Source organism: Drosophila mojavensis, unplaced genomic scaffold (genome assembly GCF_018153725.1).
Source record: "Drosophila mojavensis isolate 15081-1352.22 unplaced genomic scaffold, ASM1815372v1 contig_36, whole genome shotgun sequence".
Classification (NCBI taxonomy): domain Eukaryota; kingdom Metazoa; phylum Arthropoda; class Insecta; order Diptera; family Drosophilidae; genus Drosophila; species Drosophila mojavensis.
The window spans coordinates 1,425,231-1,448,064 of record NW_025318858.1 but is presented as its reverse complement, the minus strand read 5'-3'; the positions used below and the strand labels follow the sequence as shown (position 1 = coordinate 1,448,064).

Sequence of the window (22,834 nt, the reverse complement as noted above, 5' to 3'; positions counted from 1 at the left end):
AAAATGGTATTCAAGAACATATTTCATAATATATATGCCGATATCATTCAAACTAATTACAAATAATACTTAACGAAATGGAAAAAGAAACTAAATAAAAATTGTATTTCATTTAAAGCCACAACATTATTTCATAGGCCCCATCAAGCAACCCGACTATACGAACCACATATAAAGGCTTAACAAATTATACCTAAACAAAAAATTGTATTTGGAATTCAATAAACGAAACATGTTAACAAATTATGCCGAAAAAAACAACTACAGAGAATATTTTGTGTATTTTTTTTATTGATTTTTAGCTAAATTTAATGATTAGATTTCGATTTGTACGAGGCGCGGACGACGACGATGGCGGCGGATGGTAAAAACTAAGATGAAACGAGTGGGAAATAAATACAAGTACACGTAATTAGGAGACAACGAACTAAAATCACATGAGTGCTACATCGAACATACTATATGTCTATGTATATAGAGTAAACTCGATTCGAACCAGCCGATCAGCGCCTTACGCCCTGGTACTCCCCGTTGGCCCGCCCCTTGCCCGGAAAGCCGCGTGCAAAGGGCGCCTTCGCATTCGTCGTCACATAGTAGTTGCCACGTGCTCTGTTTGTTAAACACAAATCATGAAATACATATAGAAAATAATAGTCGAATATTTGTCAAGTCGACTTACTTGTGCGAACAGTGCTCGCCCATGAGCACATACTCCGAGTCCTTGGGCTCGCACCATCCTATCAGATAGGTGAACAGATTCGGACAGGGCCCCGCATAGAAGCCTCGCTTCGTTGTTATCGACTCGATAAAGTACGGCGTGACCTTGGTGTGATCGCAGGCCAAAGTTTCTGAGGAAAGTTTTAGATGTGTAAATAATATCTCCATGTATGAATGAATACAGATTAACTGCTGTTTGCTCTACATAATCATAAACTAAAAACTGTTTCGATTTCTACTTGATTAATTTTTTAAATTGCTACCTGAACTCAATTTTGGAGCGCTGAACCCTATCGGTAATAATAAGGGCAATTGGAAGATATAATTGATTATCGATAAATGTGTTACCGGATAATTCCAATATTTTAAATATTTATTGCATTACAGTAAGAGAGAGCTCAGGGGAATATTTCTCTAATTTAAACATTCCTATACGTACTCTGACTTATCGATAATTATCGATAGTTAAATATATCCAGTTAGTCTCAAAAAAGATCTCTATATCAACATACTAGATTGCTTACTAGATTTCAAGGCTCAAATCTTTATTTATCGATAGTCGATAAGTTCTCATCGGTAGGAGATACGGTGATATCAATAGATTTGCTTCTACTTATTTGCTTGATTTTAAACTCATTTTTGCCAACTTTTGGCACTATTCGAAATTGATCGGAACCCGATACAAATTCATCGATAACTTTCTGTAGTCCTTAGCTCAGGCATCCCCCCCCCGAAACTTACGAAACAACGTGGCAGAGCCGACGCACGCTGGCTGCCTGGTACCGCCATTGACATAGAAGTCGGCATGTCCACTCGAGTGCCACTGTCCCAGGATGCCGGCGCCCGTGTGCAAGACATCGACAAAGTGCGCATCACTCGTGTCCAGATCGCGTGAGTTGTTCGCACCCGCATAGAAGAATATGGTGGGATCCAGAGCCGTGATGCGCCCGATCTTGCCCTCCTCGGGCTTCAGGTAGTTGGCAACGAGGCCCGCGATGTGGGCGCCCACGCTGTAGCCAATGAAGTGCAGATCGTCCGGCTGGACGCCGCGCGGATGTCGCGCCAGGTACTTGACCAGCTGCGAGATGCAGAGGCTGCCGAAGCGCGGCGCCCACTCCATTTGACTCAGGCAGGGCTCCTTCACCGCGTTGCTGTAGTCCACGATGATGATGTTGTACTCGCCGATGCTGAAGTACGCCTCCCGGAGGTCCGGGCTGGGGCTGAGCATGCGACCGCCGCCAAAGCCATGGATGATGATCTTGGTGGGGTGTCGCGGATTGAAGTGTGTGTAGTAGAGGGCGTTCGGATCGAGCACATCCAGATACTCGGGCTCCTCCTGGGTGCGCCGCGTGTACAGGTAGAACTGGATCTTCGGGTGCGGGCAGCGGTACGGCTTCTCGAGGCAAGAGTCTGTGACATAGACTTGAGATTGATTTTGGCCCGCAGCGACAGCGGCAGCAACAACTGCAGCGTTTTGACTAGCTGAGAGAGAAAGAGAGAGGGAGAGAGTGGGAGAGTGAGTGAGAGTGTGAGTGAGAGTGTGAGTGAGAGTGTGGGTGAGAGTGAGAGAGAGACAGACGGAGTTAGTTGTCGGAACACCTTCACCTCCGGCTGTGGCTAAACGGGTTTTTTCATTTCTTTTTCTTTCGTCCGGCCAAATTACATAAGAGACATTGAATGTTGGCGATTTTGTGGCAAATGTCGATGCGACTGCAATTGCCACATTTGCCAGCAGTTGCTGCCACATTTCTGCAATTGTGGCAAAAGTAAAAGTCAGCCGCAAGCGAGCGAACGAGAAAAAACGGAAGTTTGCAACGGGCACTCTCATCTGCTATTATTTCCAGTTGTTGTTGTTGTTGTCAGCTTGCCAGTTGCTGCTATTTATATCACAAACACCGTGACGTGACATAACTGGATGCCGGCTATGCGTGAGTGTGTGTGTGTGTGTGTGTGTGAGTGTGCATGATTCATGGCTAGAGCCATAAGGAAAACCCATACTCAATGAGCTCATCTGCACAGCTGCAGCACTCGTAGAGTCACATAAAGAACAAGTTCGGGATCGTTTGCATGTTGACTTATCAAATGGATATGCCAAATAATATTAATTTTACTTTTCAATTCGTGCAGTGCATGTTTTTTATAGTTTGATTCATTTGCGGAACTAGTTCATAATTGATCAACCGTACCTTTCAAGTAATAATATTGATTTATTTGCTAGTGCATCTTGGGTCTCAAATATATGATTAATATTTAGATACTTAGCCGTTCACTTCTATATATTTCATATTTTGGATTTTAATTTTAATAGAGTAATTTTATTTTTACTGAAGTGATATAGGAATATAATCAGTTATAGGAATATAATTCGTAGCTGTGACAAATAGTGTCGAAAGCAATAATAAATTTGTTCCGTATCAGCGTTACCTTATTTCTAGAAACATTTCAATTGAGGAACTATATAAATCCAGAAGTCGATTTATACGGAACGCCTTCAAGTCGAGACACAGTCAGCACTAACAGTCGAGCACCAGTTGCGCTTTGCATTTTGATGGCCTTATTAAAAATTAAAAATCATGTATGTATGTGTATATCTCTCTATATTTAGATATATGTATATACATAGGTAGAATCGGCCTTCGGCTAATCACAGTCGTTGGCCAAGTGGCCCACTTTGCTATGCTAAACCAGCTGCTCGATGTCGTAATGCAACCGGTCTGCAGCTCCCGCAGTTGCAGTTGCAGTTGCAGTTGCAGTTCAGTTCACGGTAATAAACAGTGGTTCATTTCACTGGCCAAAGATCAGAGTGAGTGGACTTTGCCTTTTAGGGCAGCCGGCACTCGATATCAGCTCACCTCATGGCATAGTAAGCGGGCGGCAACTAGTCGAAGAAGTTCGTCCGTCTTTGGTACTGGATAACATCTTGTCATATGAAATGTTGTCATAATGATTTTTCAAATACCCTGTAACCAATGGACAATGACGACAGGGTATATTGACTGTAAATCTATGATAGAGGGTTTTCTGCTAGATATATTTTTTATTAAAATCGTTTGCATTCAATAGATTTTTACATTTACAATTAAGACGACATCTATAACTATCGATAACATTATCATAGAATTCTGAAATTAGTTCAATTTTTTTTTTAATTTTCTATGAGACTACAGAACAGATTATTATTTAATAGATATAGTTATCTTTCGATAAATATCGATATAAAGTCATTCAGTTCGATACATATCGGCCTCAGTCAACTCTTTTGATTTTGGAATGATTAAAATTAACTGTATCTCTTAAAAATAGATATTCTCAGAAATTCTGTATTCTCTTTACTATTAAATATAAAGAATTCATTAACTGATAATCTCTTTACGTACAACCACAATAGCAATATCTACCAAGTATCTAGTAGTCGTGCAGACCTGACTGAACTCGCTTTTACAGGTTTTGCCTCTTTCATATGTTGTAAACTTAAGCATGCGACATGCGATTGTTTTGCACAATCGCCAGCAGAGCCCAGCATAATTCAGTTTAGTCAATGCGTTTATGTTTTGACCAACAACCCGAGGGGGGCAGGCGGAACGGGGGCGTGGCACTGCAGCTCCCCCGCAATGCAATTAGCAATGGGCCGAGTCATGTTTCTGGCTGAATTGCGGCGAGTTTTCAGTTTCAGTTTTTAGTTTTCTGGCCGCTTTCATCGCTTGAGCAGCGAACCGTTTGGCGAACGTCTTTTTGTGTCTTATGTAAGTTGGTTTTCGGACGTGTACTTCGAGTCCGTTGCCAGCCAGCACTACGAATGCCAATTAAATGCCTATTTTAGCGTGTTGGCTTTTTCGGCAATGTCGAAATCGTGTAATACACGAAATGGTCAGCCGGAAAAGTCGAGAAGAAAACTCAGCTCCAGAAACCTCAAAAGCGAGAAAACGGAAGCGACAAATGCGGAAGACTCAAGCAATAGGCAATGGCATACTAACAACAGTAGCAGTAACAACAACAACAACAACAGCAGCAATAACAACCAAAGCAAATACTGCAACAGCCACAACAACAATTTGAGACTTGGTTCATCTTTTGGCTACGTCTTTGCCTTTACGTGAAAGATGTTTTTTTTTATGCCTTTCCCACTTTTATTGTATTTTGTTTTTTTAATTGTTATTGTTGTTAAATTGTTATGTCTTTCTGATATTTACAGCTGCTGTCTCTCTCTCTACGGGTTTGTTTACTTTTGGTCGTTTTTTTATAGGTTTTTATGCTGCGGCTCGAATTGTTTGGCCTGAATCATTTGAAGTATTTGTTGTGCTTTTTCTTTGTTTATCATTTCTGTTCAACGGAAATTCGTTGGAATACAATGAAGTTACAGAAAATATTAGATTATTGCATGTTATTCTCAAATTGAAGTTGATCTAAAGTTGTACTTAGAACTCTAATTACGAGCAGGAACCTGAACTAATTTGTGAGTATTAAGGCAACTGATGAAATATGAATGTGGGCTCCAATTAGAGGCAAGCGGTTAAGCATATGACATAATATGAATTCACAAGGTGAAAAGAGTGAATTAGTTATTGTGCAATGTCCGTCTAGCTGTTCGACTAATCGGTGATAATTATGAGTATACACTCGTGGATGTTAGTATATGGTATGCATCTCTATATATCACAATTTAACAGTTAAGTTCCTGCAGATGTCCCATTGAGATTGACCACTCCTAGTAGGAGCTTGACAGATTGTGGCTTCTGTGTGAAATGGGGGTAAACATCTGTCAGTCTATACTAAAAATATAACTACAGCTGCGGTCATAAAAATAGCACTGCGATGGAACACTTAATGATGGACAAATATATATAATATATAAATATAATAATAATAAATAAATAATAAATTTAGTAAAAATATATATTAATATTAATAATGATTTCAAATTGTTTTCTATATATATAGAGGCTGCTTTGAACCGTATATTAATTCAATAGTTAAGCCAAATATATATCAAGTTAATTTAAGTTAATTAATTAATTTAATTGAAGTGACTTCTGTTCTACTCGTTCGCAACACTTGTAGCACAGTGTAATTAGAATGCTCTTCAGCATGGCAACATTTGCCTTTATAATATTTTTGGCTTTCAGCTCTTGAGAGAAGGTCAACAGGCAATTTATCAAGACTATTATATAATTTAATGTTGTTAGTTCATTAAAAAATAGCTAAGGTCAACTGTGACTTAAGATTAAAGAACTAAAAATTAAATAAATAAAATTATGTTTGCAGTTAAAAAAAGAATTACAAATTTAGTTCAGCTAGTGTATATTTGATGTCTCGCAAAAATAGCTCCCATAGCTCATTTAATGTTGTATAACCTAAGACAGCTGCACTGCACTTTAATTAAAGCGAAATAGCAAACACTCAGCACTTGACTTTGGCATTCAGTTGGCTGCCTTCGTCTGGCTTTCGTGACACACACTTTTGCAATGCGCATACGCCCCATTAGCCGGTCGCAGGGCCAGAACAGCGATTCGTGGCACCTTTGAATGCCACCTTTGAATGTGGAATGGCCCTAACAACAACAACAATAACAACAATTAAAGTACAAAATGGTCATAAAATGGCACGCTCAATAAACTTGAACACAAACTCTTGCGAAATACAGCAGCGATGGGTGTCAAGGTGCAGACACACAGACGGACAACTAGACGAATACGAGTAAAAATATGAATACATATATGCTATCATATGTATATATACTGCATATGTGTGTGTGAGTGCAGATAACACAATTAATTAACTGGGCCAAAACACAACAGCCGATGCCTGGGCAGGGCACATTTTGCACATCTTTGTTGCTTTAAATTAATTCAAGATATGTGTAACACGATTTGTGTAAAGCTGATTCACAACAACGATGTGAAGAGGATCAAGAAGAAGAGATATTACAACAATAACAGTGAGTGGTAAAAAAGACATTGGCTTTTGGCCAACTGACCCAAGCCACAGTGGTTAATAGCTCATGATCTAGAGCTGAAAAATAAAATTTTAAGTGCTTGAAGTCAACTTGTTTAGGCTAATGTCTCTAAAAATAAAAAATTCAAAAATAACAATAAAAATCAATTGTGCCCAATTTATATTCATTTACAATTTTCTAATTTGAACCAAAATTAAAAAAAAAAAAAAAAAAAAAAAAAAAAAAAAAACTCTATTTTCAGGAGGTTTTAGGTAAAGTTTCCTTAGTAAAGCTACATCCAATAAGAATATTACAAACTATCGCTACCGACTACATAAAATTTGTTCACGGTCTTAAAGCCGTAAATTTATTGCTGTTAAATTCGTCTTAGTCAATGAGTGGAAAAGCGTGAACCAGTCAAAAAGTGCATAGCTAAAAAACTTTTAAAGATATATAAAATGATTTTTAAACTAAACTATTTTTATTTTTTCATATAAATTGGCTTATAAAATCAATTATTTTTTATTTCAGATTTGGATGTGGATTATGATATTAATTTTGTTATTTTCATGATAAAATTTTTTTTAATGTAACATTTAAATAAAGTGCTGTTAAAAAAAAAAAATTAAAAAAAAAAAAAAATGTTTGTTTTCGCTCTAACATTTCTGTGCAATGTTTTTCAAGTAGAATAAAAATTCACTTGTTTTACCCATTTCAAATTGATTTCTAATTTCTTTTGTGCCTTGCAAGTCTGTTGGACAGTGTGTCGAATTTGTAGCTACAGCACGTTCGAGCTGGTCGCAGACAGACAAAAGCCTTTGGCTAAACACATAAGTTGTTATAAATAGTTATAAGTAGTTGTTTGTTGTAAATGCGGCTACTGCTGCTGCTGCTGCTGCCTTTTGAGTACGTGCTGCGCAGAGCATCAACCTTAATGTTTTCAATCGAAATCAATTTCAAAATATTGTTGCTGAATGATATGAAGCAAGGTCGACGACAACAGGCAACATTTGATGGCCTAATGTCATAAAAAACAGCAAAAATATTAAAAATAAATATTGTGCAATTTATGTGCCCCATAATTAAAAACGTAAACAAAAGAAATATTCAGAAAAAAACGCGTCAGCAGATGTCATAAATGTTAGCGACTGCCCAGCAGCCAGAGCGAAAGTAAAAGTTTTTAACTTAAACACGAGATTTCTTTTTAGCACAGTGCCTATACGTATGAGCACATATGGGCATGTATGTGTAGGTATGTATATATGCAAACAAACCGGCAAAATCCACAATGAAAACGCTGAAGCTGAGCCACAAACACAGAAGCCGCCGAATCATATTTGTTATTTCTCTCAGTGTGGAACGCACTTCACTTTGATTTGTGTCAATTGCTCTTATATAAGTTGGAATCTATGAGCAAGTGTACAGATATACATACATATATATGTATGTATATTTCTTTCTCTCTCTTCACAAATATTTACTGTGTGGGTCAAGGTTTTCGTGCCTTTGACATTTATAAACAAAATGCAATTCGCGCCGTTTTTGTTGACTTTAGCTTTTATTTATTTAAATATGAATGCAGCGGCCACAGATGTTGCAGCGGGTTGTTGCACTCGGACTCGCTTCACACTCTCGATTTCGATTTCAATTTCTGTTTCAATTTCAATTTCAATTTCAATGCACAACCAGCTGTCGCGGCATAATGCCGGATGCTATGCATATGTTAAAATTAGCGGTGTACGCGCGAAACGCCCAAAAAATAACGAAACCCGTACAAAACCAATAACAATAAAAACAACACAAACACAAACACCAACAACAACAACGACAACGACAACAACGACCACTTTTTGTGCAACACTTGATCTTGGCTTTCGCGGCGGAGCAAACACTCGCACTTGCTGTCAAAAGCTCTTTATTTGCCGAATTTCAGCTGCGGACGTCCGTCACGTTTGCGCGCTGGCGAGCAACTGTTGCTCGCGTTCGTGTCTTAAGTCTTTCGGTTTTGTTTGCGCTCAGCCCAAAAAGTTTGTGGAGCGCGGTGCCCAAAAAAAAAAAAAAAAAAAAAACAAAAACAAAAAAAAAATCAACAACAACATATAACAACATATATATAAAAGCTCGCTCTGTGACTTGAGGAGCTTTTAGTATTCGTTTTGTTTGCAGCTTTTATTGCTTTTGGGCTGTTCTCGATTTGGAGCAATTATTTCGAGCAATCGAAAATGCTCCCCAGCTTATAAAGTTTTGCTTTGACTCTACCTTGCATACATTTTAAGAGATATATTTAAAAACCTTAACATTTCATTTACTTGGTAGATTATCAGAACTCCGATATTTCAGGTACGATTATTGAAATGGGTCCCTTGGCATAAGGATGTTTTTCATTAGTGCTCAGAAAAAAGGAACCAGATGAGCTGCAAAGAAGGAATCGGAGAGAGAAGAAGAAGAAAGAGAGAGAGAGAGAGAGAGAGAGAAAATGTAGTAGAGCGATACAGAGAGAATGACAGATGTAGACAGAGAAAGAGATAGAAAGAGGAAACGAGCAGAGAAGAGAACAAGATAGAGAATGTAAGAAAGCAAGCAAATGAGAGATTGAGAGAAAAAGAGTTGGAAAATTAGATCTGGATATATAAGACCCTATAACTTACTTCTCTGAAACAAAGTAGCCCATTTGAGTGTTGAGGCGATGGGCGTGGAGGCTACAGCGTCGCGTGAAATACTGCATCCAGTCGCTGCATTGCTGGGCCCAGAAGCCGTGCTCGCTAACTATGGACTCGCCGTAGTAGATGGCGGCGCGGAAGTGGTTGCAGTTGTAGGGGCGCCAGCGATTGATGTATGTGCAGCCGGGTTGGCTGAAGTGATCGAGGTTGGGATAGAAGTCCGCGTGGCCCATGGCCGGCAGCAGGGAGAAGAAGAAGGGATCTGTGTGAATGACATCCACGAAGTCGGCATCGCTCGCATCGAGCTTATCGCTCAGCCTATTGGTCATAAAACCAGGTCCAGCTGGATCCAGACCCGTTATGCGCGATAGAGGCTCCTGCACAAAGTTGGCCGTCAAGCCCGCCACCTGGCCGCCCAGACTGAAGCCAATGAGATGCAGTTGCTCCCGCCGGTAGATGCCGCTGGCCAAGAGGCTGTCGATCAGCTGCGCCAGGCACTTGGCCACCACCGGAGCATTGCGCACCGCCCACGGATAGTAGCAGGGAAACCGCACGAGGCTGCCGTAGTCAACGGAGATCACATGAACGGGCTGCGCTTGGAGCAGGACGTCGCGCACCTCCGCATTGGGCGTCAGGCTGCGGTTGCCAGTGAAGCCGTGGATGAGAATCTTCAAAGGTAGGCGAGGCTCAAAGGAGCTCGCCTGCAGATTAAGTGCATCCAGCAGAACAGGAGCATCACGACTGGAGCTGGAGAGTGCAAAGAGAGAGAGAGAGAGTAGATATAGTGGAGCATCTGCGCCCGACTCTCACTCACTTGGTATAGAGCCAAAAGCTGATGCGCGAGTTGGGACACTCATCCGTGGCATAGACACAAGGCTCGCGCTGGAATCGTGGCGTGTCCAGCCTCACTGAGCTGCTCCACAGCAACAGCAGCCAGCAGATCAATGGAATCGCTGCATTCATCCGATATTTGCACATCGCGAGCAGCTGGAGCGCATTGGCCGCCTTCCCTAATGCTAATTCTATTAAATTCACTTCGCCTGACCTTGAGCACGACTCGGCCCTTGAGGCGTCCCCTATGCGCTGGCTCCGATAAGAAGTCAAGGCCCCAATTGTAGGTCAAGCCATCCACTCCAGCTGCGGGCTCAACTCCATTTTCGCAAGCCGATAAGGTAACTAAGCCTATAAAGTGACTTTCGAGTAGTCCCAACTCTAGGCAAAACTTGCCGATCGTAGACTCAATTTGTGGTCTAAATTATTGGTATTACATTCAATAAAATTTTTAATAATGTTTGGGTATGTTGGCTTTGTGTAACAGATAAGGGTGATACGCTACCAGACCAAAGCAGTATACGGTTATAATCTAAATACTACTAATGTTGTTTAACTTTAGATTCCTACTAACATTTTATTATTAGTATTAGTATTAGCTTAGCTGAACCTAGGAATTTGAATGATTCCAAATAATATTGCCTCGCAAATAGGTATGAGTGAAATATATAATAAATACATTTATTATTCTGATATAAATTAATTACTTTAGATTAGTTGGTAGTTGATCGCATAGCAGATAAGTCTTATCGGAGATATTGTGGCTAGGAGAGCTAGAAGAGCGGCTCGTCAAGCGACTCCTGCCAGTTCAGTTGTTTCTCCAGTTCGTTGGTATCCACATCGCTGTCCTCCAGCTCGGGTACGGACTCACCCAGTAGCGGCTCGAAATCGTGTTCGATTTCACTGTGCCTCGAGCTCAGGTGGAACTTGGCCACGTATTTGCTGTTGTCCTCTTCCACTGGCTTGCCCATGGCGTAGGGCGGCTGACTGCGTGTCTTGAGGAAGAAGGAGCCGCTGAGCTGCTGCGACACGTGGTAGCCCATCAGAGCGAGCTTGGAGCGTGTGGAGCACAGGCCAAAGACGTAAATCAGCCAGCTGGAGCAGTGGCGGCCCCAGAAGCCCAAGCTGGAGTCGATGGACTTGGCATAGAAGCGCGGTGCACGTTCGTGGTTGCAGCTGCCCGGGTCGCTGGGATTCTCCTCCAGGCAGCCCGGCTGCAGTGGTCCGAAGTTGGGATAGAAGTCCACATGGCCCATGGGACGCATCATGCCCCGCCCCAAGGTATCCGTGTGAATGACGTCCACGAATTCCGCATCGCCAGCATCCAGTCGACGCGCATTGTTGCTTAGGATGAAGAGTGGCTTAGCCGGATCCAAGCCGGTAATCCGCTTGGGCTTGCGTTTCAAGTAGTTGGACGCCTGTCCGGCCACCTGACCACCGAGGCTGAAGCCAATGATGTGAATCAGCTCGTGCGGCACAATGCCGCGATCGATGAGATTGTTAATGAGCTGCGCCAGGCATTTGCTGACCAGTGGAAGGTTCCTCACAGCCGCGACATAGCACGGCTCCCGCACCAATGGAGCGTAGTCTATGGATATCACATAGACGTCCTCGTTGTCCAGCAGAGCGGGCCGTATGTGGTTGTTGGGGGCGAAGTCTCGGTGGCCTGTATAGCCGTGCAACAGTATTTTCAGTGGGCGTGATGGCTGAAAGTCCCAGGGATTCAGATCAACGGGATTCAGCTGGATGGGAGCATCGCGCGTGGCGCTGTAAAGAGGGAAAGAAATGAATTTATAAATCCGAGAAGGTGAAGCGGAAGATGACATACTTGGAGTATAGCCAGAAGGTGACATTCTCATTGGGACAGACAGCCTCAGTAGCCACAAAGCAGCTGGGATCCAGTATGCCCAGGATGGGATTGCCGAAGCAAGAGCAAATGCCAGCTACGGAAAATTGGGCACAAATGAAATGGGAGTAACTGAAGCATGAAAAATGCTTACCGAGCAGCAGTAGCACCGTTGTGGTTGGCCTCATTTGAGCTTCTAGCTGGAACTGTGCCTCCAGCAGCGAAAGTGCGCGCCTTTTAAAGTGGCGCCTAATCAAAGAGTGCGATCTTTGCGGCGCGTAGAGATTCGAGACGTTGACATTAATATGTAAACACCCACACACGTAGGCAACAACACCTGCTAATTCGCAACATGTTGTGAGTTAGTTAATTAGGTCATTATTGAATGAAATTCGGTATTCCAAATGTTTCACTTTTTAAATGCTTTTTATCAGCAGATACTAGAGTCGACATCTATGTTTCGATTGAGTAGGCATGCTGTTTCATTGCCATAGCTATTAGCTTTTGTTTGGGATCGTGATATACATTACAACATGGTGTACTACATTGTAATTCATAATTGTATTTATATATGTGCACACATATATAATTATGTATTTTTGTTTTTATGCAATTAAATTATTTGAAGTTTATACCATGAGTGAAATACACGTGTCGCTTCAACAACCATGTAACACCTACTAATTTGCTCATTTCGTGTTATTGCCAATTTCTTCACTAGAGAGCACAATTGGCGTGTAAAATTAATTGTATTTTTAAATGCCTTTATCAGCTAGCACTGAGGTCGCCATCTATGTTTTGGTTGAGTGAGTAATGTATGCCGCTTGTCATAGCTATCAGCTTCAGTTTGTAGTCTTGTTCCTGCTGTCAGGCTAAGTGATATGAGTCACAAACGATGTATTTATAAGCTGTTCGATGGCAGGGAGCATGCAAGCAGTGCATATGTTCAAAAATAATTTTAATTTTAATATTGTAATATACGTACTGAATTTTTATTTCTACTTAAATGTTGTGTACATTAGCTGTCGTAAGATACACATTATCAAAAAATACTTGATTAGTTTTATAAGGATTTTTTCTCAGCGCAAAGTCGTGCTATATTGCGGTTCGATAGTTACGTGTGCCTTATTTACATTTCACTTGCGCATCTCTAATGCAATTTCTTAGTAAACAACAACAGTTGTTTTCACCTACAAATTTGACCCGGCAGCTGATTGCCGATATGATAAGTTAAACAAGATTTCCAACTCGCAGCGTATGAAAGTGCTGTTTCATTTGTAATTTTCCTGAAAGGCGCAAGGTGTGTATTGATAAAAGCTGTGCATATGCACATTCGTTCTTTAAAACAAATATAAACAAAGTTCTACTCCTTAGCGTGGAGCGAATCCTGCTGGACTATCGTTGTCTGACGATATTAGTGGAGGAATCGGCATATTGATTTGAAAAAGTGCATCTCTCATAAGTGGGAACTTGAGTTGTAAAGTTTAAAGTGTTTTAAATAATATTTCATATACTACAACTGTATATCATTTCAGCATCTGCAAGACGAAGGCATTATGGCAAAACGTCGGACGTGGGAGCAGATGCGTCACGTTTTCCAGTGTGCCGTGAGAGCGGTGCATCCGGAGAAGATATTCGAGGATTATAAAATTCACGACCTGCGACCCTCAGCCAAGAACCAGAGTGTTTATATCAAGCTAAATGGAGAGCAACACGACATAACTGACAAGACATGTCACATTGTGGGCTTTGGCAAAGCCGTGCTGGGCATGGCCAACAAGGTGCAGCAGGATCTGAGCGACTGTTCCGCGGGCGGTGTGCTAAGCGTGCCCCTCAACAGCGTGCAGCAGTACAAGCAGCCCATCAGCCCGAAACTGATCACATATGAGGGAGCGCCCAACAACTTGCCCGATGAGATGGCACTGAATGCAGCGAAGGCCATCAAGAAGCTGGCGGAGAGCATGACTAGCAAGGACATACTCTTTGTATTCATTTCAGGAGGCGGCTCGGCGCTGTTGCCCCTGCCCAAGCCTCCGCTGACGCTGCTGGACAAGCGCAACATAGCGGACAAGCTGATGAAACACGGCGCCAGCATTCAGGAGTTGAATACGGTGCGCATTGCCTGCTCGGATATTAAAGGCGGAGGATTGGCGCGGGCGGCGCAGCATGCTCATCTGTGGGTCACCTTTGTTCTCAGCGACATTGTCGGGGATCCACTGGAGCTGATTGCTTCCGGGCCAACCATACAGCCCAGCGGCAGGGGTGAATCTGCCAAGGATATATTGATAAAACATGAAGTGTGGAACGAACTGTCAACGGAGCTGCAGCAGTTCTTCGAGCAGCTACCCACTGAACACCACCAGCAGCCACTCGATAATGGCAAAATCTTCGTGGTGGGCAGCAATTTGGTAGCTACCACAGCAGCAGCCAATGAAGCCACCAAGCTGGGCTACATTCCCTGCGTACTGAGCTGCTCCATACAGGGCGATGTGAACAGCGTGATGGCGGACTATCAGCGCCTGCTGCACGGCATCCAAGAGTTCAAGCAGCGCAGCATCAATCAAGAGCAGCTGCGTGACAGATTCGCCTTCGACGAAAAGAGTTGGGATGAGTTTGTCAAAGCGCTCGAGCAGCATGTGACGAACAATAAGCCGCTGTTTCTTATCTGTGGCGGCGAGCCAGTGATCCAAGTGAGTGCTAATCAATAGCTGAACTATACACATAGCTATAATAATATTGCCCGATTTATTTGCAGGTCACGGGTCAGGGCCTGGGCGGACGTAGTCAGCACTTGGCGCTGCTCATGTCGCAGATGCTGCATCGGGATGAGTTGCTGAACGACTGCAGCTTCCTGAGCGCCGGCACGGATGGCATTGACGGGCCCACGAGTGCAGCGGGCGCCATAGGCGACAGTTGCGTCATCGATGCCTATCTGGCTGGCCATACACTGGACGAGCTGGCCAACTGCCTGCGCAATTGTGATAGCTACAACTTCTATAGCCAGCTGGAGGATGGCGGCTTTCATATGGTCCCTGGCCACACGGGCACCAATGTCATGGACCTGCATTTCCTCGTCGTGCCGTAACAGTTTCGTTCGCGTTTCGCTGGAAGCTTAGCTGCTCTTGAAACCCGGCCGGAGGCATAGTTTCAATTTGTTTAATAAGTGTACAGACAGTTTTTACGATTTTCCTGTTTAATTTTAACTTATAAATTTTTACGACTCGTTTCATTACCGCTTTTATTCTCTTTTTTTTTGTTTTTGTTTTTTGTTTAATGTGCATTTCAAGTTGCTGTCTATGCTGTGCCGCATCTATGCTCAACCGAGCAAACATAAAAGTTGGCAATTGGCCTCTTCCTCCCTCAATGACAAATAATAATATAATAAAACATTTTGTTCTCTGGGCTCATGAAATCAGCAATATTCGCATTTTGTTGTGTTTTTGGCCACCAGATGAATCGTGTTGATTTTCATGACTGTTCTCATATATATGTGATAAATCATGTGGATATTTCTATCTATATGTATTTATGATTATTATAAAGCATAAATATTTGAGTTTTTCTTAACTTTGTTTGCCTCATAAAAATGCGCTGCCAATAAATCATCTTAATTGTTTAAGACCCCAAAGGCAAACAGTAGCAGCCGCTGCCGCAGTCGCTGTCGCAGTCGCTGTCGCAGCAACAATAGCCAGCGATAATTGCAATTAAAAATGTAAATTTATTTGTTTAGTTTTATTTTTAGCAACAACAATAAAATATATATAAAATGAAAAAAAAAAAAAAGCAGAACAAAAACAAAATCACCAACAGAAACTAAAACTCGACGCGCGCCCAGTTGCAATTTACAATTTTACAACTGACACTTTGCTGCATATTTTTCTAATTGCCTTTTTTCCCCTTTCGCCTCGCTTTTGAATGCCCTCACTGAGAGTATGCGACATATGTGATGGCGTATGTGCATGTCGTACACAAATAAGGACGAAATATAAGCAAGAAAAATTATATAAAAAATATTACAAGTTAAAATGGGATTCATAATCACAAAATAGATTTTTTTTTTAAATTATAAATAAATTTATAAAAAGAAAAAAAAATTAATACAAAAATTAATTGATTTTTTTTCTATTTTATTTAAGATTCTGAATAGTTAACATAAGTATAACATATGTATAACATAGCATATTATAATCAGAATAGTGAACATATAAAATATAATTTTTTATATAATGTAATTTGTAAAGTTTTAGAGAAGTCTAAAAAAGTCTATTAAATAGGCATATTAATATCTTAATATTATACTAAAATATTTCAAATCAAGTATGTCAAACTGTTATTGAAAGTGAGTCGCTCAATTTTTTGATAAATACTAAATCAATTACAAATATAATAGCAATTAATGAAATACTACATGAATTATAGCAACAACGGACAAAATTAAGATAACAGTTCTGTTTCTCACATTTGTCGCATGTTCTCAGTTGGCAATTCATAGTTATTCACTTAAGATTTGCTTCCTTATGGATCGATCATATGGAATACAATCGCAGCATATTATTTAGTTGGCATTCAAACGTTGTCTTTATGCGCCACATTCGACATTCCACGTTCGCTTGCTGAGCAGTTAGAGTATTCACGCGTCGTTAACAACCAGACAAGCTGTTTGCTCTGTTGTTTTCTATTTTCTTTCCATTTCATTGTTTTATGCACAATAGACACTATTTGTTGCTATTGCTGCTGCTGCTGCTGCTGCTGCTGTTGTTGTTGTTGCTATTGTTTATTATTGTTGTTACAATAATTATTTTGCCGCGCATTTGGCACAATTATTAAATAATCACATTCGCCTTTAGTATCTCAGTTTTGTGCTATTTTCATTTATTTTGCATTTGATTAACTTTGTTATTAACTATATAAATGCTTGTACAAAAATAAACAACAATTACAAGAACAACAACTATGAAATGCAGCTGCTAAGTGATGACTAAGTCTGCAGTTCTTTCGAATAAAATATGTCTTGATAAATCGCACTATCTAATTACAGTTCATTAAGACACATTTTTCATTCAAGCAAAACTATTTTTGCTTTTTTTATTACCTTTTTTTCTTTGCAATATTTAAGGAATGTGATGATGCTGATATAGCTTAGAATAGAGCTAAAAATAAAAATTATATCTATATATTTTTTTGTAATATAAGACTAAAGATGATTTTTCGAGAGTGCATTGAAGAGTGAGTAATTATTAAATATAGTTAAATAAATATAATTAAATTAATTTTTATACCCTGAACCCATTTTCAATGGGAAATCAGGGTATAATGGTTTTGTTGAAATGTATGTAACAGGGAGAAGGAGGCGTGGCAGACCCCACAAAGTATATATATTCTTGATCAGGGTGACGAGCTGAGTTGATTTGGCCCTGTCCGTCTGTCTGTCCGTCTGTCCGTCCGTCCGTCTGTCCGTCTGTCCGTCTGTCCGTATGTATGAACGCGTCGATTTCAGAAGATATAAGAGCTAGAGACTTCAAATTTTTTTTTAAATGTCCGTAATTACAGCGCGCATATCAAGTTTATCATTAAAAATCGATAACTCATCCCAATCTTTTTTTTATCGATAAAAACCCTTATCGAAACCCAGTTATAAAATTATATCTTCTACACCTTTATTGCTAGAGTCTCCAAATTTTTAATGTATGCTTATATGCAATTTATACAATTTCGGTTTTTGTTAAAATTTACCCCCCACCTCTAAATTCACCCCCTCACCCTCACTTTTGTAAAAAGCGTATTTCAAATACTAGAGACTTGTGCTTTGGCAATTACATGCATATTCATGTTATAATCATAATCTAAAAGTTTCATGAAGATCGTACGTCCATAAAAAAGTTATTAAACAATTAAGTTCTCATAGTAAGCGCACACTGCAGCCCATGCGTGTTTATGCGTGGTTGCTTGTATGTGTATGTGTGTGTGTATGTGTGTGTGTATGTGTGTGTGTGTATGCGTTTGTGTCTGTATGCGTGTGTGTGTATGTATACCTGTGTGTGCGTACGTGCGTGTGGGTGTGTGTGTGTGCGTGTTTTTTGTGTAAGCTGAAAGTCGCGAAAAAGTATTGAAATATCTATTGCTCCAAGGGTTCAGGGGATCTCGTAGTCGAGCAGTCTCGACTAGAGCTTTCTTACTTGTTTATATTAATTATTGTATGCTTTAAATTATTTTATTTAAGTTTCAATTCATAGCCTATTTATATATCTTAACCTATTTATTTATTATTTTACCTATTTATATATTTTTAAATATTTTATTTTTGCATTAAAAGAGCATCGAATATTTATTTATTATATTTTTGAATTATTTATCGAACAAATTTAAAGTTAAATAATGTAAATATCAATTGGCAATAGTTTTTCTTCTCTTGAATTTTCTTGATAATTATCTTTATATTAATGCTCATTAAGGCATTGCTTCGAAAGAAGCTGAATTGAAGCTAATCTGTTTTAAATGAGCGAGCGAGAATTAATGAAATTAAACGCCTGCCCGCAGCTTAGGGCCGGAGCCCACGCGCAGATCTATGAGCTGCGATTAGAAACGTTTCCGTTTCCGTCCTAGCTGTGCTCAGCTGCTATATTTAACACTAAAAGAGCTGAGTGGTGGGGTTAGGGGGTCGGAAGTGGGGCTTGGTCTGTCAACCCTCGCGTCGAGGCGAAGGCAAACTTTGACAGCAGCTGCTGTGGAATGTCGCGTCAATTTGTCTGCCTTGTTGGCAACAATCTCAGAGCGAGTTGAACATCTGCTTCGATGATGATGATGACGATGATCGTGATGATCGTGATGACTATGAAGATCATGTTGAAGTGATTGTTGTTGTTGTTGTTGTTGTTGCTGTTGCCGTTGAGTGCAAGTGTCGCGTTGATTTATTAATTAAGCATTGGAGAGCTGCGCGTGGCAACTGCGTGGCTAATGAAGTACTCGGACTTGGTACTCGCATACGCTGGCAATTTTAATTAACGATCCGATCCGATCAGATCAGATCTTTGTATGCACACACACACACGCACACGCACACGCATATACACTCTTGTATTTATACATATATCAAATAGACTTTTGGGGCAGCTGAGTTGTTGACTTATGACATCACATCCATTTGGACAGCAGCTGTGCCCAGACAAGCTGACGACGCCACACACACACACACACACACTTACCCCATATTGCGTACACACACATTGCGCATACGCCACGTGGCCGGGCCAGCAGCTTGAGACATAAAATTCTGTGTAAATTGCGCTCGCTGCGCATCCCCACAATTTGTGAGGCTGTGCTTAATTTGTCTAGACAATGGCAAAGTTCATGCCGAGTGCCAAATGGAATCATATTCGTATCTATGAGCACATTGCCTAAGCAATCGCATCGCATCGCACTCGCACTCGCATTCTCACTCGCAAGTTCAATTAATGTTTTTTTTTTTTTTTTTTTTTTTTTTGTCACATGTCTTTTCTCTGCAATTTGCATACAATTATTGCTCTGGCTTGGCCATGATTCATGCCCGTTCCATGATGTGCCAATGGAATGTCTTAATTTGAAGCATCTGTCGGGGGTTGGCAGCCCCTGTTTCCATATTTGGGAAATATACGAAACCAAAAAAAAAAAAAAAAAAGAAAAGAAACCCCCATCGCATCAAGTGCACTGAACTGCTACCCAATTCCACTGAAAACTCCGACCAAATCGATGTGACAGACTCACAGTGGGCAGGAGCTGGGGCATATCAGAAGTGAGAAATCTGTGCTTAATCAAGTTTAAACATGCAATATGCTAAAGAGCGTTGAGCGGCCTTACACGGACTCCCATTTCCTATACACAGGAGCCAGGCCTTAAAAGAATTCCTCGTTTCGGTATGTGGAAAAGCTCAAACTGAATTTTTATTATTTATTTAATATTTTAAATAGTGAAAATAGCTAAGCTAAAAGTATTTTAATTAAAAAAAATCAATAATAAAATTTTATCTCAGAAAAAGAGTTTTAAGAAAACTTAATTTTATTTAACCAAAAAGTAAATGCAATGATTTTCGGACTTACAGGGTGAGTAGAGCACAAAATGTAATTTTTTTTTTTTTAATTTTCATAAATTTATAATAATTTATTCAAATTAATATGTGGTATATATGTATATCGTTTTTTTTTTATTTATTTTTTATTTAAATATAATATTTATCATAACTGAAATGAGTTATTTTAATTAATATATAGTTTTTTTTATTTGTATTTTTGTATTTCGTTTTTTAAATTTATTTACTTATTTTTTTAAATAGCTAAAGCCAATTTATTTTACGTAATATATTTCTTATTAGTTTATAAATTTTGAAGACTACCCTTGTGTGCATATTTCAATTCATTTAAAAGAAATATTTAATGCAGTAAAGCAGAATTTTTTACGACCTTTAATTAACGCACAGAGGCACTTCAAGTTATGCAATAAAGTTTGAGCAGATGAATAACCATGAAATGTAATTGAAATTAATTTTTAGAAATCATACTTGCCTTTCTCCTCCATTTGTAATCAATTAAAGAGCCTCTTGCGCTGATTAGCGCAGCTGAGCTTCAAGAGCTTCAGATAGTAAGCGAAGAGCAAATGGAAATGGAAGAAGAATGGGAATGGAATGGGAATGAGGAGTAAATCATATGCATTTCATCTAGCGCCATTTGGCAACGCACCAATTAACGATTTATGGATTATTAGCGTGGCACAGCTGTGGCAGTGTTAATGTGCAGTCTGCCATTTATCAAAAGCATCTGCTTCATGGCCAGAGACAGAGCCGCAGTCGGAGCCAGAAGGCAGCTTAATGTCAATCTGTTGGCTTGAGCTGAGCTGCAATTGCTGCTGCTGTTGTTGCCTCTTGGCTATTAATGCATTACAAATAGGTGCGCCACAACAGCAGCAGCAGCCGCAGCCGCAGCAGCAGCTCTGAGAAGAAGATGCAACCACAACTGGCAACATGGCCATAGACGCGTCGGTGCCGTTGACCAATGTGACTGAAGCTGTGGCAGCAACTCAGACATAGTCTCTGTGTGCGTGTGTGTGTGTGTGTGCCTAGCAGACGACCTCAAGTGTTGGCAACAATCGCGTTTGCCTGCTGCACGCTTGGCCGCAATACCCGCACTTAAGTGCAGCAGCAGCAGCAGCAAGCGGCAGCAGAAGCAGTTCAAGTTTGCGTCGAGGAATTCCTTGCCGCTGAAATAATTAAGCATTGCAACATTGTTTATTGTGGTTGTTGTGGTTGTTGTTGTTGCTGTTGCTGTTGCTGTTGTTGCTGCTGTTGTTGGGGTGTTGCAGGCTCGTTTAACAAGGCAGTCATCTTAACAAGTGCCTAGCCGAGCTGTTCTACAGCTTTTTTGCGCGCCTGCCTGCATTTTGTTTGCAATCTGCTCTTTGCCAAGGAATTTCCATTTTATTTACATTAAAAAAATCTACGGCAGCAGCAGCAGCAATGCGAAAAAATGTGACGAACGAAGCGGCTTTCGATTTGGCCCATTTGCATGCCTAGCGCTAGCAACATTGTTGCCGGCAACATTGCTGCCAGCAACATTTGATCTTTTTTTGTTTTAGTTCGTCTTTTGCTGTTTATCAAATTGGTTAACACACTCAAAAATTAAAAAAAAAAAAAAAAATAGCCGAAAAGAAGAAGAAGTCTTGCTGCTGATTATGAAAACGCACAGGTTATAAGCCAGGCATAAAAACTTATAATGCCAGCATAATAATTTAATTAAAGCAAAAAGTTGTTTTTCCGCTTTGTTTGTTTGTCTCTGCGCGTTGGAAGGCAAAGCAGCTCATAAAAAATTAATTAAAAAAAAAAAAAATAATAAATACATGTATATATAGAAAATATGTATATAGAAAAAGCGAACAAAATTCAAAATCGTTTTTGCCTTCATTTGCCAGACATATGTAAATATATACATATACATAAATCTGTCTAAATATATATATATATAAATTGCATAATTATAGGCAGTAAGCTCTAGTTGGTCGGCCGGCTTGCAATATTACTTCCTCGGAAGCATTGGCTGTCCGGAAATGCAATGCGTGAAAGTGTTGCAACTACTTGTTGTTGCTGCTGTTGTTGCTGCTGCTGTTGCTGTTGCAGCTGCAATTACGTTGCTGCTGTCAACGGAAAAACTTTGCCATAATCTCAAAGTTGGCTTTAAGCAGAGTCTCTGCACTGGCTGGCAGCTGTGTGCCACAGCCTGAGCACACCTGCCGCCCCTTTTGAGAGCATCTTCGCACCACCGCTGCCTCCCCCCTCTGTGCAGTGAAACAGCAGCAACAGCAACAACACAATGTGTTGTCCGCGTTTATTGATTTATTAGAAAATTCCAATGAACAAGTTTTAATACAAGACACAGCGTTCAGTTTGGATGTTTTTGTGCTGTGGCTAAAACAAAAACTACAAAAACAATGCATCGCAAAGAGCATGGCAAGACTACAGCATCATGCAGCAGCAACAACAACAACAACAGCAACAGCTGCAGCTACAGCAGCAACGACAGCAACGACAAGCGCAACACGCAGCACTGGCGCTGGCAGAAGTAACAAGTGCAATATTTTAATTATGCTGCCAACAGCAACGGCTGCAGCAACAGCAGCAACAGCAACAACAACTATTTTGGCCAACAGTGTTGCCAGATGGCCAACAGCGTTTGATTGTCAACAGGGCGTATGGATAATGCTTGAGTGGAAATCGCATATAATAAATTTATGTCGAATATATATTATCAAAAGTCTAAAAAAGAATATATTTGATTTATTTTATGTCAATAATATGAGCTAAAAAACACATGGGAAATATATAACTAA

The 22,834-nt window shown here is 40.3% G+C and overlaps 4 protein-coding genes across 4 annotated transcripts; 1 reads left to right on the top strand and 3 right to left on the bottom strand.

Annotated features, from left to right (window-relative positions):
* Positions 1 to 277: 277 nt before the first annotated feature.
* Positions 278 to 8,631, bottom strand: LOC6575700 (phospholipase A1 member A). The gene is made up of 4 exons (XM_002001670.4): positions 7,924 to 8,631; positions 1,459 to 2,199; positions 680 to 848; positions 278 to 609 (listed from the first exon to the last, which is right to left on the bottom strand). The coding sequence occupies exons 1-4, from the start codon at positions 7,982 to 7,984 to the stop codon at positions 504 to 506; spliced, it is 1,077 nt and encodes a 358-aa protein (XP_002001706.2). The 5' UTR covers positions 7,985 to 8,631; the 3' UTR covers positions 278 to 503.
* A 338-nt stretch (positions 8,632 to 8,969) lies between these two features.
* LOC26527384 (inactive pancreatic lipase-related protein 1) lies at positions 8,970 to 10,287 on the bottom strand. The gene is made up of 3 exons (XM_015164763.1): positions 10,124 to 10,287; positions 9,298 to 10,056; positions 8,970 to 9,063 (listed from the first exon to the last, which is right to left on the bottom strand). The coding sequence occupies exons 1-3, from the start codon at positions 10,285 to 10,287 to the stop codon at positions 8,970 to 8,972; spliced, it is 1,017 nt and encodes a 338-aa protein (XP_015020249.1).
* A 507-nt stretch (positions 10,288 to 10,794) lies between these two features.
* LOC6575699 (pancreatic triacylglycerol lipase) lies at positions 10,795 to 12,242 on the bottom strand. Its single transcript, XM_002001669.4, has 3 exons — positions 12,141 to 12,242; positions 11,969 to 12,083; positions 10,795 to 11,907 (listed from the first exon to the last, which is right to left on the bottom strand). Exons 1-3 carry the CDS (start codon positions 12,172 to 12,174, stop codon positions 10,914 to 10,916), a joined length of 1,143 nt encoding a protein of 380 aa, XP_002001705.1. The 5' UTR covers positions 12,175 to 12,242; the 3' UTR covers positions 10,795 to 10,913.
* Positions 12,243 to 13,144: 902 nt separating this feature from the next.
* LOC6575698 (glycerate kinase) lies at positions 13,145 to 15,218 on the top strand. Its single transcript, XM_002001668.4, has 4 exons — positions 13,145 to 13,286; positions 13,361 to 13,463; positions 13,522 to 14,676; positions 14,742 to 15,218. Exons 3-4 carry the CDS (start codon positions 13,543 to 13,545, stop codon positions 15,069 to 15,071), a joined length of 1,464 nt encoding a protein of 487 aa, XP_002001704.1. The 5' UTR covers positions 13,145 to 13,286; positions 13,361 to 13,463; positions 13,522 to 13,542; the 3' UTR covers positions 15,072 to 15,218.
* Positions 15,219 to 22,834: the final 7,616 nt, after the last annotated feature.